At 32.3% G+C, this 20613-nt stretch overlaps 1 protein-coding gene across 4 annotated transcripts in view; it reads right to left on the bottom strand.

The window, feature by feature from the left end:
• FAM172A (family with sequence similarity 172 member A) overlaps positions 1 to 20613 on the bottom strand; it is a 239878-nt gene that overhangs the window by 140591 nt on the left and 78674 nt on the right. For all 4 annotated transcript variants that reach the window (XM_039335704.1, XM_039335702.1, XM_039335701.1 and 1 more), the window contains exon 7: positions 13029 to 13247. In XM_039335704.1, the coding sequence (XP_039191638.1) occupies positions 13029 to 13247 (219 nt within the window). The remainder of the gene's footprint in view (positions 1 to 13028; positions 13248 to 20613) is intronic.

Genomic DNA, 20613 nt, shown 5'->3' with positions numbered 1-20613 from the left:
GGAAAATCAGATTCCTCACCCAGTTTCAAGCACGCTGTTTACTGTAGTGCTGGTTAGTTCTTTTGGACTCCGGTTGCAAGTAGCTTGGGCTGATTGATGAAATATAGCCTTTCTCCTGTCGGTTTAGAAGGCATTCCCCAAGATGAACGAAACGACCGTCATCATTCCAGAGTCACCGGGGCACTCTTCTTTCTTCGCCACCTCTCCGGGGTGGCTTGGACCCATTAGGGTCTCCAGGCCGGACGAAAGTTGGCCGTGGGGGTGCAGCAGTCTGCAAGACTGCAACCAGTCACTACCGCACTGGACCTGAAGACTCCCCAAATAAGCTTAGCATATTCATTTGCATATACAAATTACAAGTTTTTGTAATGTTTTGTTTTATTACCAATTTTTATCACTAGTACTTTGCCTCTTGATTGGGGGTTCCAGTTCTTTTTTTAAAGTAACAGGTTCTGCAATCAGAAAAAATTTGAAAACCCTTAATTACAGACTAATCTCAGAGGAAACTCTCTGACAAAAACAGGCAGAACTGTATTTGCCTTTATGTTTGCCAATTTTCTGATGAGCTGATCTACTAATACATATAATTTTAAGGCATTAAATAACCTCAGAAGGTGTTGCCTTCTTCTAAATATGTATTCCCTTGCAATCACAGATTGAATCGTGCATTGTACAACTGTCAGATTCAATAGTATATCACAAATTCTTGACTCTTCATGGCTTAGTTCGATTCTTCAGCAAAACTTGTCATGGCTCAACTACTTTAGATTGTGAACAAAAATGAAGTCACAACAGCTGATTGCTGACTCATAGTAGTAAAAAAATGTAATAGACTTTTATAGGTTTAGTTTAAACCCCCAATTTTCTAAATTAATAGATATTTGACATAATATCTTTTGATACTGAAGTTGTATATTTACAAAATGGCTATCCCTGGCTTGGAGTCTTGCTTTAGGTCTCATGCAAAAGATGAAATTAATTTAATTGAATTTTTGATGTGTATAGAATAAAGATCTAATGGTACCATTGTGCATAAAACCAAAATTTAATGAAAGGAGAAGTCCTATACATATCTACATAAGAGCAAATCCCACTGAATTCTACCTAAATTAATTTTAGGAAAAGATAACTACAATAATTATACTAGCTTTTGATTTGTTCCATAACCAGAGGGACTGGGTTTAGCAGACAGTATCACAATATAAAACTACATTATATATAGAATATTTTTTGAAACCAGAGGATCCAAAATCTGCTTGCTCATTCCAGGGGATGATTTTGTATTAACCAGCCCCTTTGCTTCTGAGAAATCTGGTTGAAACATAGCTTGTTTTAAATTTCTGGCAAAAGATTTCAGTGATAACACCATTAAAATGTGGTCACAGTGGGATTAGTCACCCACCAATCAGATTAAGTAGGTTTTGAGAGAAAATTATATAGTCCATAACAGTGGCTCTTTAGCCCACCCATAATGAATGACACATTAAAGTAATTAATTACTATGAAGGACAAAAATATCCAACTGACTCACCGACTGGACTAAACACAAGCCAGCACAGTCACATATAATGCATTTGGCAGGGATGTAATGAGTTTGGCAGGCTAGATCAGATGGATTGTGAAAGAAAGTTCCAAATAAGGCAGAATCATTCAGTTCCATTCTAGCATTAAATTTCTTACACACAATATATGCTTAGATTCTGAGAATATAATTAAAAAATAAACAATATATTTTTTCCATAGTGAGATTAATTTATTTTGCAGGAGCTTGTAGTTTCTCTAGAAGAAAGTACACATTGATAAGCAATAGTCTGTAACTATTTATCACCTGCAACTATTTCCATTACAACTTTGGAAAAATTCAACCACATCAATTTGTACCCTGTAGCAATAAACAACAGAAGACAATATTTGGCAGCATAGTCCTTAATATTAGCTGAAACATTTAGACGTATAAAGCAAAGCCATTAAATTCCATACCTATGGTTCACCAAGTTTCCTTAAATAGGAGACTATCAAATCTGGATATGATTTTTTTAAAGTTCCACTCTACCACATGGATATACTACACTGAGTTGTACAATAATCTGAGAGATCAATCACAGATGCTACTCCTTGAGGAACGAAGGAGATCTACCTTAATATTGGACAGGTTAATTTATTTTATCCCCTTGTTTCCTGCTTCCTTATCAGTAGGTTTGCTTGGGAAAAAAACATCAATTTGTATTGCTTTGCTGGCTTTGCAGAAATCAAAGAGATGGGATTATTTGGTGAAGCTTTTTCCCCATCCTCAATAATGCCAATGTATGCAAGTGCAGCATATTTCTTGACAGTCACAAAATTGACACCTATTTCTCAGATAGAGTATCAAGATCTTTGGTTTCAAGCGGAAACAAGTAGATTCCTTCAAACCTTTCCCTTTCTGCTAGCTGGGGTAATTTTTTTTTCGGCTAAAACCAAAAATTGCTGGATTGGAGGCTGAAACAAGAGAGAATTGCTATCTCAAATCAATCTCAAATTTAGAAAGAACTTGCAGAAAGCAGGGATATCCAGATTACAAAACTGACACAATGGTAAGCTACATTCTGTTGCTGTTGTTCAAGAACTGGTCAGTTTTTCTTTATATGAGTAGAATTCTCAAACTTGATACAGGTAATCCTAGACTTACTATTGGTTGTTTAATGACTGTTCAAAATTACGACAGAACCATCATGGATACTTATGACCCAGTTCCAAAGTTCTGATGGCCACCCCACCCCCATGGTCAAATAATATGTTCAGTGCTTAATAACCAGCCCATATTTATGACTGTTTGCAACGTCCTGCAGTCATGTGACTGTGTTTTGCAACATTTTTGCTGAAAGCTGTCATTTACTTCTATTTTTGGGGAAAAAAATGGCCCATAGTGAACAAGGTGTTTGCTTTACAACTGCAGCATTCATTTGATGACCACTGCAAAAAAGAGATTGTAAATTCAGATTGGTCATGTAGGTGACCCACTTTATGGCTATCATGCCTTATGACTATAATAGAAAGACTTCATTATGGCCATAAATTGAGGACTACCTGTATGCATATTGTGCACAACAGATGGCAAAAGCAAAACCATTAATAGCAGCTTTGAGAATTCACTGTGTTGTGAGCATAGGTATTTCTCAATGTCTAAATGTAGTCCTAATGAAGTATATAATCCAGGATCTTTTAAAATATACCAGATTTTCATTCTGATACAATCATATTCCCTTCCAGTTAATATTCAGTTACTGGTCTGCATCTTGACTGCACAAGTGGAAAAGATTGATCTCACTCTTATTTGCATTTGTTATAAATTATTTGACAGCAGAATAGATGGTCAGTTTTTCTAATGCTACTGTAGTGATTTGTTACTGTGGATAAATTTCTTTGTCTAATCAGCACAGATGAAATTGTTGTGTTTTAATGTTGATCACTCATATTAAGGTTAAAGAGGGGTGTACCAGCATGCTTTCTTGTTATAATCAATTTTCCTGAACATACCATCAGTCACATTTCTCCTAGGCTGTGTCTAGAAACAATATATATGAGTGGCATAAGAGAGAGTCAATTTCAATAATGCTACAAAACATAACTGTCTATAGCCCCTATTTTAATAATGATAATAATAATAATAATAATAATAATAATAATAATAATAATAATAATAGTAATAGTAATAGTAAAGTTGGAAGGGACCTTGGAGGTCATCTATTCCAACCCCCTGCTCGGGCAGGAAACCCTACACCATTTCGGACAAATGGCTGTCCAGTCTCTTCTTAAAAACTTTATCCCTCTTGGTCAAACACACAAAAACCCATTTCCTGGTGTCCAGTCCAAAGTGCTCAGTGTGAACATAAGGAAAAGGTCAGATTTCATATGCTTAATGGCATCATATAGCCTCATCATTAAAACAATTTTAATATATGAGTCAACTAATCAAGTAATTCTGTTGATTAGTGTTTTATTTTCATTTCATTTTTTTGTAATTTGTTTGGGGATTTGCAAGCTGTTTTGCTACCTAACTGACTGTTACATTGTGATAGTGTTCAAAATTATTTGAGTTCAACTTTCTAATAATCATCAAGAATTTGCGGTTGTGAAATATATCTACAACCTCAATCAATTCCTGTCATGTCCTACATTGTTCTTTAACAGCAAAGCTGCAGGCTCTTCTGTGTAGAGATATATTTTTCATAAACAAATTGGCTTTCTATCAAATATCATACAATGTACATACAGACTAGTGTTATAAGACCATGGACTTCATCCTTCAGCCTTTTGGTATATGTTCTCCAGGTAGAACCTTTATAGGTTTTACAATAATTTCATAGTTTTCTGGATTTATTTTTATGTCCACCCAGAACTCTGCCAAGATGATCCATGAAAATCTGTCATATACCTTTCTTGAACTGAACCAATAACAAGAATGTATTATCTTTAATGTCATTGTGGCATAAACAGCAATAGAATGATGTTGGGGGTGTCAAGTGAATCTAAGAATATCTTGCTGTTTGATGATGAAAAACTATTATTGATGAAGGTCAAATCCAGAATGTAGCCTTGTTTCCATTGATTTTTGTTAAAAGAATGTGATGTGAAAGAGATGAAAAAGTAAATGTGACCAATATTTATACTTATGACCTTCACAGGTCTGAAAAGTAAAGCAAAGCTGAAGTAAGATCAGTATAGTGCTTTCACTTAGCAACACTTTGCTTAACAAGTTGCCAATAAAAAAAAAACAAAACAAAACCAAAAACCCACCAAAACCCCAAACTAATGATTATCAGGATTGTCATGTAGTCTTTCCTGCTTGGGTGCGATGAAACCCTTCATAGATATCTGTTTTGCTGTTGGTAAACTGTTTCTATATAACTTCAAAACTGACTGCATGTTTCTCAAATTCCAGCTAAACCTAGTAAAATTTGTCATGAAAATATTCTGGAATACATCCCAAACCATGAGAAATGAAGTACTTACCACTGAGGAACAATTGGTTGAAAATCAAATTAGTGAGTGGCTGGCATTTGTTAATTTGATAAAATGTCCTACAGAAATTATTGCAGAAATTATTTATGTCTGTTGTTGTTAATTGCGAAGTCGTGTCCGACTTCGCAATTAATGTCTATGTCTAGTTTAATGAAAAAAAGGCCTAGGGGTGACATGATAGCAATCTTCCAATATCTAAGGGGCTGCCACAAAAACGAGAGGGTCACTCTACTCTCCAAAGCATCTGAAGGCAGGACAAGAAGCAATGAATGTAAACTAATCAAGGAAAGATCTAACTTAGAACTGAGGAGGAATTTCCTTACAGAACAATTAATTAGTGGAACGACTTGCATCCAGAAGTTGTGGGTACTCCAACATTGGAGGTTTTCAAGAAGAGATTGGACAACCATTTGTCTGAAATGGTATACAGTTTCTGCCTTAGCAGAAAAAAAATGTTTAAGGTCCCTTCCAACTCTAATCTGAAAAACAAAGATCAAGCAGAGATGGACAATTCTCTGTATTTATTAACCTCAAGAGTTGGTAGCAGAAAAAGATGATAGAGACTCCCTTAGAAAGACCATTGGAAATTTAAAAAAAAATGTGATACATGTAGATATATATCAACTTAACAGTTTTCATTTAATACAAGACTTCTTAAAATTGGGGAAGTTTTATATTTTTTATTTAATTGGTACAGTGGTTTGTTAAACTTCAATATAAAATGCTGCTAAGTAGGGAACATTTTTGCCATTCTAAATTAAATTAGTAATGATATATTATAGCTCAAACATGCACCTCCAATGAAGCAAATTCTCCATTTCCTATTATTAAATTATCATTATTCCAACGGTTAGATAGCAAATCACTATACACAAGTTCTAAATATAGCCCACCCTTTTGATTAGTTTATTTGCAATATTGAAAACATGAAAAATAATATTAAAATGTAATATTAAAACACAAAATATTAAAAATATTTAGAACATGAAAAATATATTTTACTACTATTCTGAATGTATTTAAGCTAGAACTTTAACTGAGTTATGGTGTAATTTTATTCCACCAGTGCCATCTATTGGGCAAGTGTAATGGGATTATATATTTTAACAGTTCTGAAATGAATTTCAGTAAAACTAAACAAGGAAATTCTGTTGTAGGCACAAATGCATAATACAGTAAAAAAACAGTGCACATTTTTAGAAGAACCTAGGCCATTCATCTAAGTATTTAAAACCCAAAAACATACAGATAAAATGTACAGAAAACATTAAATAAATGTGTAGGTAATGTAATTATTTATTAACATGAAACTTATTTATTATAAATAAGCTTATTTATTCATAATTTCAGTTGGTAAATATCAGAAATTTGTCATTCTTTAAGAACCTGGGGTCCTGAACTGCAACTTGTTCCAAGGAAATAGGGCTTTTGCAAATAATTTTAGGTTGGGGATTGCAGAAATTGTATTTCAGTACATTTAGATGTCATCAGGTGGCAGGCGGTTATTTTGCAATAGCCAATGGATCAGTATCCATTGATAGATATCTGCCTCCAGAGAGCTAAATTTAACTGCTGTAACTTGTGTTCTTTCAGTAACCCTGGGGGAAATATAATAAGATGAATGTCAACTAGATTGTTTTAAATGAAAACAAAATTCATTATCACCTATGTAAAAAAGCTATATGAAGAGAGTCAACTAAAGTAATGTAGTCATTATGAACAACTGTTTAAGTGGTCAATTTAAATGAAAACAGGAAAAAGAGGATTAAAAGTTTTCCTAAGAGATTTCATGGTTTGATGGAGTATTATTCTTTGTACATTTAAAAAGCAATGCAATTTAAAGAGCTGAGAAAAGGCTTCCAAGCAAGTATAAAGATGTAAATATCTGCAAGTTAGCCAAAAATGAAGCCACAGACTTCTTAGCTTGATAGAGAACAGGGAAATAAGAAACTCTGAGTGGCAGGTTTCTATTTATTTCCAATATGATAAGCCATTTTTGGTTTAAGTGCTCTCACAGGATTAAATCCATATTGTCTTCTTAAAGTAATTACAAAATGTGAGAGACGCCAGGGTAGTAGAGCATTCTAAAATAAAAACAGATTATTATAATGTGAATAGCTACACAATTGCTGAATACTTGATAATTTTAATTTATATATATTTTAATGGCACAGAATCCAAGAGGATTCTTTTAAAAAGAGAACCCTGAAAGATTAACTAATTAAACTTTGTTCATCAATTTGTTGTGATAAATTTTATTAAAATAAATTGGTATGTCATCATTTACAAAGTTATCAGTTCATATTAATTTGTGTTAACCTGCCAGTGAAAAAATGTTCATAATTTTATCCTATGATCATAATTTTGATACCAGGTTATGTGGTCCTTATATTTTTATGGGGTTTTTTTTCAAGGAAAAGTCTACATAGTATCTTGAAATGTATTTCAATTTATAGATTTTCCAGAAGTTAATAAATGTTTAGTGGTTAGTCTTGGGCTGGGATCAAGGAAATCCAAGTTCAAATTCACCCTCAGCCCTGAATCATGTTACTAGTTGACTTTGGGCCAGGTACTCTCAGATTATTTTTGAAGAGAAAAAAATGGTAGAGGAAGTGCAATTTTGACAGTAGAGAAATATAGACAGAAATATAACAAATGAAGCAAGTATGCAAATAAACAAATATTTTATATACCATCTGGTATTCAAGGCAGCTACAGTAAAATAAGAGGGTGTGATGGCTCAGTGGTTAAAAATGCTGAGCTTTTCAGCTTGAAAGCTGACAGCCTGGGTATGAAACCTTAGTGCCGCGCAATGGGTGAGCTCCTCTTACCTGTCACAGCTCTTCCCACCTAGCAGTTCAAAAGCATGCAAATGCAAACTAGATAAATAGGTAGCACTTCAGGAGAAGGTAACAGCATTCATATGCCTTGGCATATAGTCATGCGGGCCATATGACCATGGAAATGTCTTTAGACAACACTGGCTCCCTTGGCTAAGAAACAGATATGAACACCAACCACCATGTAGACTATGCTACAATAGTCTATTTGTGAATTGGAAAGGACATGAATTATTCCTGGTCCCCAAAGACCTATATTGACAGCAGTCAAAGCTGAACAAAGGCCCAGTTGGCCATAGCCTCCACCTTCATTTGTCAATAAATAAACAATATATATCAGGCTAATTAAATGAAATAGTCACATCGAGATATTGTGTGAATGTGATATACAAAGGCACCTCTCTACAGATATGGAACAAAATATTATGTTGCTGCCCTAAGCAAAATCTAACTTTACCCAACAATATAAGAAGTAATATGGACTTCTGAGATGCAACTTTTTCATGTTACAGGTTGTTGTTATCATTCTACCTATTGTCACCTTCAGTTTACAAACTGATTTCTCTTGACTTCTCACACCCAATTCTTTTACACTAATCAGTATTTCATTTATCAATACCGTAAATGCCGGCGTATAAGACGACTTCCGCGAGCGCTGAAATCGGCGCCAAAGACGGGGGTCGTCTTATACGCCGAGTCGTCTTATACGCCGGAAATACTGGTAGTTTCCGGCGTATAAGACGACGTTCTAGGAATGCGGCCCGGCTATAAAGACGGGGGTCGTCTTATACGCTGGGTCGCCTAATACGGCGGCATATACGGTATATAAAGATAAAGGACATTTATTTTGTTCACTTTAAAACTACTATTTAATTCCTGATCAAGAATATAACCAGCAAGTAGGAAATAAAAGAGAATAACTGCCAAGCTTGTTGGCAAGATCTCAGCAGAATTTTCTGGATGCTTGGTATGGCATGGGTTGGCTAGGCTCTAGGCCTATACTCAGCTTATGGCTCTCCAGCACACAACAGTGTGGCTAGATGCAAATCTTTACTACATCTAGAAATAAGCTGCTTATACAGTAGATATATATTTTTATCATGAAGTTCCAATTCTGCCTAATACCCACTACAGTTTAATTTTGGCACTTCTTTATTTCATCTTTCTCACATTTTTTTCTCCCTGAAGTTATTACCTGTCTGTCATGCAAAACTCTGTCTCTCAAATAAATCCCTACAATAACTTTTTATCAGTTTCCTTAATTTAATTTAATTTAATTTTTGTTTCTTCTCTAGTTTATATTTGGTACATGTTTAAAGCTCATTTTTAAGCAGTCTTCCAAGAATGCAGCTCATTTAATGCTTTGAAGAAGTTTTTGTGTGTACTAACATGCTTTCAGAACTGTCTTCTCTGAATGTGTTGCACAATCCTATTCTCTATCAATATGTTTGTTTTAATGTCACATTTAAGATGTATCTAGAACAATTTTGAAAAGAATGCTATCATTCTAGGAATTAGCTTTGGTTTGTCAAGAGCAGATTATGCCAAACTAGGTTAATTTCTTTCTATTAGAGAATTGACTCGTTTGGTAGACTAAGGGAATGCTATGTATGTAATACATCTTGATTTCAATAAAGAATTTGGCAAGGCTACTCACAGTACTCTTGTGGAAAAAATGCATATTTATGGGCTGTATGTACTGTCATCCAAGAAACTTGCTACTGCTTGAACAACCATACCAAGCATGTGCTTAAGTACTTCTGCATTGTCCTGGAGGGAAGGATCAAGCTACCATCCTTGGCCAAATATTATTCAATATTTTTATAGAAATTGGAGGGGAAAGGAATCAAATCCGTAGAAGATATTAAACTACAGAAATTGGCTAACAACCCAGACAATATATACATAGCTCAAAAGGCTTGTAAGTTGGGTCATTTCCAACAGGTGACATTAGCAATCACAGGTCAAATGTATTGATGCAGAGATGTTGAGAACTGGCTTGATGGTAGTGCACATCAGAAAAATACTAGTGGACTAAGCTGAAGATATAGGGTATAAGGCAGCAACTAAAATGTCTGTGACATCTTCAGCTGCCTAAACGCTAACATGAATCTAAATCATGGAAAATAATTACTCTGTGTTGGTTAGGACTTATGATCAAATGGTGGATTTTGGATTTATGATAATGTGGTAGATCCCAGGTACAACACTTTAGTAGGGAAGTAGGGAACAATGTTCAGAGGATTAATACCAGAATATTTAAAACCAAGCTTAGAAGGAATGATTAATGGATCTGGACAGCTTGCAAAAGAGCTGGTTAAGAACAGATATGAGAGCAATCTAAAGATAATGAAAAGGCTCCAAGGCATAGGTCTATACTCTGTAAAAATGCAAGAGGACAAGGATCAAATGGTTTGAAATAATAGGAAGAATTTTCTGAGAGTAAGAGCTAATAAGCAGTGGAACAGTCTTAGAACAGTGGTGGATTTTTAATTGTTGGAGATAGCTATATACAAGCTAGATGGCTATCTATTGGGAATGATTTAATGGATTCTTCCCTGAGCATGAGATTAAATTAAACAACTTTAAGTCCTCTTCCAAGTCTTATATCAGGCATATCCAACCTTTTAGCTTGCCTGAGTCGTATGGAGTGAAGAATTGTCTTGGGCCGCATATAAAATATATAATATAAATGTGCATAATAATATTAAAAGTTTACAATCTTGTGGGACCTTATTACTAATTGTCCAGGCCTGGGATCATGGGTTGGATATGCCTTTCTAATGTTCTGTGAAAGTTTGTGCCTAAAAATATTTTACATTTATAAATGCCTGAACAATACAGTCTATTTTTAAATAAATCCTGTAATAGAACTCAAAATAAAAATTAAACAGCATCATTTAATGGCTTAACAATTTAATGAAATTTTTCCTATAAATTCTAATGTACTATCAGTGGACACTGTAGTTTCTAAAGAACCTCCAAGGCAGATTTTGAGGGCACAAGAAATATAGTAGGAGGAAGAACAAGAAAATTCATGCTATGTAGTATCTTGAAAATAAAAAGTTATATTAAAATACAATGGTTAGGGTACAAAGAAACATGTGACTGATCCTTGAGCTATAAGTTTTTATGTTGGTTCATCTTTTTTTATAGTATTTTTGAGAGAGGGGATGTTTAGAAATCTGCTATTTGCCTCAGAAGTAATCTCTTCAAAAAAGAGAAAATGAGCACAAAATTTTAATCTAAGCAAATCTTCACATTCCCTCATGTTCAGCAATGAATAAAAAAATTAAGTATTTACTAGCTTGGGTTCTATGTGAATGAGAGAGATGTTCTCCAAAATGTGCAGCAGCAACCTCTTGTGGTCTGAATAAAGCAATGTATCCATAAGAACAGGAATGAATATAAATATATTACATGCATAATGTCTAAGTTAAAACATCACATGTGAAATATTTTTCTTGTATAGAAAATATCTGAAATAGGTGTTTGCCTCACTAACGTAGAATTTTATGAAACATAACTTTTTCTTTGACTTACTAAGAGCAGCTGGCAGATATTTTGATAATTATCTTAGCACAGAATATATAAGAAATTTTTTCTACCATAATGGGTCAGATGAAGTTTATTGCAGGGACCAAATCAATCTCTTCAACAAGTTGTAGTATAAGTACATTGGCAAAGTACATTATGTCATATTTAAAAAAAAGCTTTGCTCTAAAAGCTTTAGAAGGTATACATTATCTGTTATTTATACCCTTTTCACAGAAAAAGTCTTGCTAGATACTTCAGTACTTTAGTGTAATGGTTATAAATATGATTATGAACTTTTATTAATATGGAATTCTGAATAATGAACATGAAAGCTGCTAAGTGTGTACACTTAGAAAGCAGATTTTTCTCACATGAGGCTAGTCTTTGAGCTGCTTTGTTATATATACATATGTTAACTAAGATTTGTTATTTTTCTTTGCCTTTTTCTAACTATTATGCCAGAAGGTTTGTGGGATATGCCCAACTCTCAGGCTGATGTTTATCTAGGAGTAGTAGGAATTGGCAGAAATTAGCAATTGTTTAATATCTACTAAATATATCACCAATTCTCTGCAGGCCTAATACTATAGAAATTTGCTTCTGGCAAATTTACAAAACCCCCAATGGTCCCTTCAAAAAAGAAAGCTTCTCTAAGAATGGAATTGATTAATGAATAATTTATTATGTAATGTATTTGTCAAAAATAAAAGAAAGAAAAACATTTCCAATTATTTTTAAATGGAAATATTATATTCTTAGGCTTTTTCTCCAATCCTCATTCATTCATTCATTCCTAGAAATATTGTCTCCAGTTTTAAAAAATATGCATTGTAAAATTAACTACTAAGCTATATTTGCTCAATACATTACTTCACCCAGTGTAATAATTAACACTTGTCAAAACTTTAAAGATTACCCCCTTCCTCCCAGTTAACATTGTTCAACAACTACCCAATGGTAAAGAAGTCTGAATATATAATGTGTCATATGTATATAAAGCACTATTATTTGTACCTCTGAAGAATTAAAAATCCTTGGGTGGCATTAATGCAACAATCCTATGCAGCTAGTATTACAAACTGCAAAGGTTCATTGATTAAACCAAAAGGACAGAATTTCTACACTGCTTTGTTCTTAAATGATTCTAACTTAAATATTTATTAATGTATTAGTAACTATCTTTATCCTTCTACAGACATCCCTAAATGGAAACAATACATTACATCAATGATATAATCTTATAAGATTATCAGCATTTTGTCCACTGTGTTATTAGTTTACTAGACAAATAAATTAAAATATAGAAATTTATGCTACTCCATTTCCCCAAAAACCTATTCCCATAATACTTTGTGAACTTGTAAACAAAGGTATATTTTAAAAGATTTTAAAATAATCATGTCTACTTAAAAAAAACATTGCATACACTATATTTCACACCACTATTTTTGGAATGATATTTCAAGCTTCTCTTTGAAATTAAACACATTTTTCTATATATTTTCATTTTTAGAGATAATAAATTATTAAAAGATTTTTTTTTAGTTTTAGTAACACATTTTAAAACATAATATTAAAAGTGCAAATAAGTAAAAACAAAATTGTTTTCTGTTCTTCAATATCAGAACAAAACAAATAAGATCAACTTACTCTAATATAGACTGGCATCGTTTCCTTTTCTTTTTGTGGATTTCGGTACTTCTCATAGAAGTCTCGTCGCTTCTTTGTATCTTTTGGAATTTTATCTTTTCTCTCTTTTTTTTCTGCAGGTTCATCTGAGCTATCTGGAGACGGCTGTATTTGAGTTTTTGTCTTTTCAACCTCAATATAGTTCTCATTCGGATTCAGTACTATCACTCCATAGCCTTCCTGTTTCAGATGAAAGGGGGAAAAGGGTTTATTGGTTCAAATGTATTGACTGAAGTGATTTTCATAGCACTGATAAAGGAAGTAGCAGTTGCATTTCTTTTATGTTTGTGTCCAAATTTACAATGACCACTTCTGTTTATTTGTTTGCCTTGCTCCTGACATTGTAAATCCATACAGTGATTTACGCAGTTCATCAAAAAATTGTGAAACAACTTCCTCCACACTGGATTCCAAAATTACCAACTTGATGTTTAATTAATAAAAAGCATTACATGTACGTTGCTTATTGATTGCAAAAGGATTTAGCAAACTTCAGAGATTAAACCATTAAACATTTGTTCAATTAAAAAGTTATAGCAGCAATAACAATGAATCCATTTCAATTGTAATTATTTGATACTGCTTGAACTCAATGAATTAGTTACAAGTTTAGACATAAGCAATTTTATTGGAATTAAAAATGCATTTAAAAGACTCGAGACAGGAAAAATATTAGATTTTTCTCAGAGAATAAAAATTATTAATCAATAAGGAACATACTGGGAGAGAATCTGAAATTTGAGACATTTTGTTCATATCAAAGAAAATAATCCTCATAAAAGAAAGTAAGAGACGTCAAATCCACATAAACCAAATCCAGTTGCCAACTTTATTTCAAAATTTCTTTATAACTTTTCAGGAAAAAATATACTAAAATAAAATAATTTTTTAACTACTTAAAATAAAATCTTCACTTGAATAAAAGAAGTCCACCTATGTAGATGATCAATGCTAAGTAAATCTCTGACAATAACAAAAGATACTTTATTTGGTGTTGCTTTATTCTAATCTGTGTAGCTATTCAAAAACCTTGTAATGCATTGTGATAACTGTCAGGTAGACAGATTGTCACTTGGTGCTTTTCTACAGTTGGACACACTCGACTAGCTATTAAAATCACATTTGAAGAAAGTTCTTACTCTTCCTTGTGCCTGTACAAGTTTTCACGCCCTTCTCAAATTTCTACTATACCTTCTCCTCCCACCAAAACTAAGTTAAAGAACACTGTTGCACTCTGTTAAGCAGGGTGAATTAGAGGCATTCAGTTCACTGTCTATGGTATAAGGGAACATGGTAAAAAGGTCACTTTAGGTCAAAGAGAAAATTGCAGCTTTCTAGATTCTGTACCATGAGTAAGTGATCTCCTGTCATTTTTTCCTCCTGTCATTTTTTTCCCCTACAGTTTTCTGTTCAGCATGAACTCTATATACTATATGCTTTTAGAAAACATTAATGTATTAAATTAATAGTATACTACAGTTTCTATATAAATAAACTCAATTGAAATTTGTATTAAAATCAGGATTGGGACTTTTATTTTTTAAAATATAATAAATACATTGAAAAACAGATTCCTGCCTTCATGATTAGTAATAATAGAACATTCTGAAGAGACTATTTTAAATAATTGCTTCCTTCCCCAAGAAAAACTTGTACATTGTGCATTCAGTATCTTAGTTTGCTGTTCCTGTTTGTGACTTGAATTTTTTTTTCCTTTGCAGATAGGCCTTATATTGATTCATGTTATGTTCTATACAATGCAAGATGTAAAATTCAAGTATTTGTTATTATTTTTACAGATATTAGTGAAACTGAAACCATGTTCATTTTTTGCTACTCTCAAAAAAACCACAGAAAGACATAAATCATCAAAGAAGTAAAATTTGTCTAAGTTATTGATTATGTAACTGAAAATTACATGACTCGTTTGTCCAATTTTATGAGGACATAATGTCAATTTTTCACAAACACATCAACAGATGAAAAATGAATCCATTTAAAAATCTCAGCTACATAAATAAATTAAAGGATTTTTACCAATTAAGTTTAAATAGCACAAACCATCCTTTGACATGATTTAAAAACTTTTTAATATACTGTATTTATTAAAGTAAAAATAAAATTAACATAATAAAATTTCAGGAGAATATATAATATGTTTTATGGGTTTTTTTTTAAAAAAAGTTCACTATAATCCTTGTTTTGCTTAGGAGAAAATTGACATTATGTCATACTCTTTTCTTCATTTGTCTTCAGTCACTTCCCCTAAATAATATGAGAAAAAATAGAAAAAAATAGATAATGAATAATAGACAAAACTTGAATACATGAAAGGAGGTAGAAATACAACATAATATATATATAACTGGAACAGAATTTAACTTCTATCAGTGCTGCTAAAGTGAGATCAACCTAGCATTATCATAAATTAATTTTGCATTTGAGAATATGACTTTTTGTTTTCTTTTCACCTTAAAAATTTAAATATTTTTAAAATTTATCAGAATGTATTTAAATTTTAACCTGCATTCTTTATTAATGAGACTTTTAAAATTAGCTCCATTTTAATGTCAAAATGACAGGAAACTAATTTTGGCATATCATCAATAAATTCAGAATGTAGAGACCAACTTAAACAAAGACTTATACATCTATACTTTGTTAAAATAATCCTTAAAATCAATAACATACATTTTACAAGCTGATATGATTTAGAACATCTGCTTCCTCAGATGTGCATGCCTACTTAACTGTATATCAACTAATTAACAATTTGCCTTGAAAATAAATGGTATAACTGAAGCATTAAATGTGAAAAATATATCTGAAATGAAATACATCTACAATATTGTACATTACTCATACTATTTTAGTTAAATGTTTTCAGAAATGTTTTCAGAAAAAGCATTCAACTATCTGTAGAATACAGCATTCAACAAGTTTCAAGTTCATCTGCACAAATTAGTAAAATTAAATAACTAGTCATTAAAATTAAATAAACTAACTAGTCTCTACTAAAGTTAGTCTTTAATAAATTTTGAGTCCTAACTGATTATCAATTGGATAATCAATTTTATATCATTCATACATTCCAAAAATCTATCCAATAAGATTATATTTACTATATGCTATAAAATTATAGCTGTATGATTACAAAATCTACTGGATTTTTGCTAACAAGTTAAAATTCTTGTCAATTATTTCAGAAACTGTTTAAAGGATGGACTTAATTTCCAATCTTATACACCTGCTTATTCATTCATATTGATTAATTTCGATGATTAAATTACAAGCAAGCTTAGAGAAATGTCAAAAAAATACTTATACCAAGACGTTTTGTATCTTAGATAACAGGAAATTTACTACAGCATGCTTGGTAGTAAAATATGATATCAATAAGAAAAAAAATCCTAATAACATCTTCTACTACTGTGTACAGATACAAAACCCATATAGAATAAAATATAGACAGCAACAGCAAAAATATTTGAGATACATTCAGGAACACAAGAAAGCTCTTATGTCTGCTGAAATGAATAATGAGCTAAAAGCGTTCAGCACAGCATATTAATCCACTAGGATAGCATGCTGTATATGATCAGAGAGGTCAGGAACCTAGAGTGGAATATATTGACCTATGTGTCTATCTTTCTGGCTTGTAAGTGAAAATCTGTAACACATAATTTTCTTGAACTTTATCCATCTGATTTAAAAAACAAAAAACTATTTAAAACATTTGAAGCACAATCAAATTAGTTCTGCAGAGAAAGGAATCTTAGGAGTTTAGGTCAGTAACCTAGATCTATGCATGTTTAAAATGGTCATAGGAATGACTATTCATTGTTTTTAAAGATGTATGATCTGTTTATTTCCTATCTTTTTCATGAGAAGGGTACCTATGTGTTACTGTTGCAACAACCTAGATGCAACAGTAGGATGAGGTCATGACAACCAATCAGAAGTCACTAGTGAAGCGTAAAAGTAAACATAGCTGTTGGAGATGCAGCTCAGCTTGAAAAATGCCCCCTCCATTATTTGAGCAATTTTCTCAAGACGTGACCTGAGACTGAAATGCCTAAAATGTCAGTTGACTTCTTTTTGTATTTTCACCCAATGTGCATTTTGGCAACTGCACCCTGCTAACACTTTGTAATATTTTCATCCCAGTTACATCACATCTCTTAGGCTCCTGCATTCCACTTCTGTGTCCAAGTGTATAAAAATGCTATATTACTGCCAAACTTCATATTGCTCCACAAAGTTTCCAACTTAAAATAGCTCATCAAGTTAGGCAAGAAAAGAAAACATGCCACAAAAAGTTTTTAGGGGACCACCTGTTGTCTATTATTTTTACATAGCACTTACTCATAAATCATAACACAGGGTAATTAATCAAGCTGTCAAAGAAAAGGTCAAAGGTTACACAGGGGAGTCAGAAGGTCATTCATGGGCTGATAGAGGTCAGGGTCACACCACATTCCTCATTATCAAGTTGGGATGAGAGACGACCCAAGCAAACAAAAGTGAAAGCAGATGGAGAAGTGAGTGGATAAAAAAGAAAGAAAACTTGACAAACAAAAAGAAAAGTGAAAGAAGAGTGTCAGCTGCCTTCAAATAAAGCATAGAATAGAACCAAAACACACTGGAATGTGCTTAGAAATGTTCTATGTAACATAAAGAAACTATATTTTCATTTTTTTAATTTCATATAGTTTAGATATTTTGATGGAAATAAACAGCATCACTACATGTTTTGATTATTTCATACAATATTCAACAATTACAAGCAAAGCAGATAAAGAAATTATGTCGAACATGATCAATTTTCCCCACCTCCACTTTCTGGGTATAGCCTATAGAACCATAACAACATCTTTGTATTTGTATAAAAAATAGTATTGAAATTATACTCTTCAAAACCACAAATGTTCATTACCCCAAAGCATCATAAAAGTCCTTCTCGATGACACAAGAGTTATAAAATATTCTATCATTACACTGACCTGAATTAGATGCAGAATAGTGTGCAAAATTAGCTGTCACCCTTTCCTCAAAATCTTTGCTAATCTCATTTTGAATGTTTGCAGCTTTATCAACACATGCATCAATGTCAGCTCCTTGGTTACTGAACTGCAGTACTTGGAAGAAGATATAATTAAAATGTTTTGGCACAGAAAAGGTGAAATTGTATCTTCCCGTATTCCCCAAGGACTCTGTAAAACATGTAGGATATATTGACAAACACACACCCTTGTCTAGAGCCCTGACATTCCAGGTCACCAACTGCTATTTATTTCAGAACATTTGCACTTACCCATACAATCACCTGCTGTGTTACTAACTTTTAATGGCTGTTGAAAATTTAAAACTAAACAAAAAAAAGTTTCAGTACCTGATAACTTTATTTAAATGTATTAAATGTCTCTGTTATCTGGTTTTTGGTTTTATTTTTTCCTTTTTATTTTACCAAAAACACTTATACATTTAAATTGCTATAAATTATATATATAATTCATGAAACTTTATCAAATACAATAAATCTTAAATAAGATACTGCCACAGAATTTTCACAATTATACAATTCATATTAAAAACTATGCTTTATTATTAATTATTATCAAAGTATAGACAAAAGACAAGATCTGAAAACTAAATCTTTTTAAAGAACTTATAAATAAATTTCAGCTAACTCTAATCTTAATTTCTACTACATGGGCAAAATAAAAATAATGAAAAGATACATGTTGTCATTTCTAATAGGAATAATCTCATAACATACAGCATACTACTGTAATAATTAAAAAGTTTAATTTTATGGGACTGAGACATCACTTGGATTCAAAATAAAATGATGGAACTTAACTCACCGCTGTTACATTTTTAGAACTGGATATAAAAATATTGAGTTAGTACAGCTTTATAAAACATGAAGATTTATAGATACAATGTTTTAAAAATATAAAACATGGTGTATTTTAAAGTAAACAAAAATGCATTGATTAGTAAATAAGATGTAGTAGTTACATATTTACATATTATAGAATACTTTGTGCAAAAATATGCCGACTGCCTCATTTTGAGCAACAGTTCAAATATAGCAGATATTCAAGGAAAACATTACTGTCTATTAAGTACTGATATACAACATTTATTATAAAGATTGGTTTATATTTCTTGCTATAAATATGAAGTTCCTCACTTTGATTATCATTTCTACCATTGCTTTTCAAATGGCCTTAAACAAGCTCACTACAATACAAAATCTTTACTTTGATCTTTGGCCAGCATAAAACCACTGTTTTTCATTCAGCCTTAAGCCTCAGCCTTCAACTTTGGAACAATGTAAGCAATATTATGTTTGAAATGTCTTGAATTCTGAACACTTCAAGCTCTAAAAGCTCAGTTTTGACCTTAAGGATGTGTTCTGATACTATTCCAAGCATCCAGAATAGTCAGAACAGGATTGAAACACTTCTAATAAGGTCAGGGCAACCTATTTTAAATTCAAAATGTTTCAGGTTTGAAATACCTTGCACATTTCTAAATGTAAGAATATTGCAGTATGGCTGTACAACTGTAGATTTATGGATATACAATGAATTGATGGATTATAAAGATATTATTAGTTTTACTGGAAAGAAGCTATAGAATCATATATTTAAATATATATGTTTCATTGTCATAAGTAGAAACATACATAAGAGTCATACTCATAGTTTTACCTTATCATGGTTCCTTTGGTAAAAAAAACAAAATATCTTTACATTCCATGCATTCACCAGCAGAAATTGGAATAAAGGTAAATTCTAGATGCATTCTAAGAATAACTTGAATATTTCTAATATGTGAAGTCATACATACTAAATGACAAAAATGATATGTGATATTTGAAAGGGTTTTCAAATAGTTGAAATGCCTGAGAAAGAAAACTCTTCCTAGTGTTACAATTGCAAACTGTGACAAATACCTATGTTGAATATTATAACCAGCCAGTATTTTTTCTTCCTACCATTTTCTGCTTTTTCTTTTTCAATCAACTGAGCTTTGATTCATTGGTTACAACAAGAATTGACCAATCGGCTTGTCATATGAATCTGATGTCATAGATTGAGAGATAATGGTTGGCCCAAATTCACCCAGCTGGCTCACATGCGTAAGGCAGAACTAGAACTCACAGTCTCCTAGTTTCTAACCTGCTGCCATAACCACCTCAGACCAAACTGGCTCTTTTTTTTCCAGGACATGGTTGAGAGGTTTTAGCAGTTCAGCTCAATCAAGTATATTCAGTGTTTTCCTTTTTCCCAAATTGACATTGAGTATTCCACAATTCAGTGCTTTGCATGCTTATTACTTCTAATATCTTTTTTTTTAATGTGACTTTTTCTGATTCAGTAGCAACTTTTCAGGACAGAAGAAACTTCTTGTATGAGAAGCAAAACATTTTCAAAGAAAAAAACCCCAAAAAAGTCCAGTTGTCTTTTGAAAAGCATCTTTGGTTTTTTGGGACTCACACTAGGTTCATAGTTAGAAAGTAGGCCTTACAGCC

This window comes from Crotalus tigris, unplaced genomic scaffold, assembly GCF_016545835.1.
Source record: "Crotalus tigris isolate CLP2741 ecotype Arizona unplaced genomic scaffold, ASM1654583v1 scf7180000017646.2482762, whole genome shotgun sequence".
NCBI lineage: Eukaryota > Metazoa > Chordata > Lepidosauria > Squamata > Viperidae > Crotalus > Crotalus tigris.
This window is presented reverse-complemented; position numbering and strand designations above follow the sequence as displayed.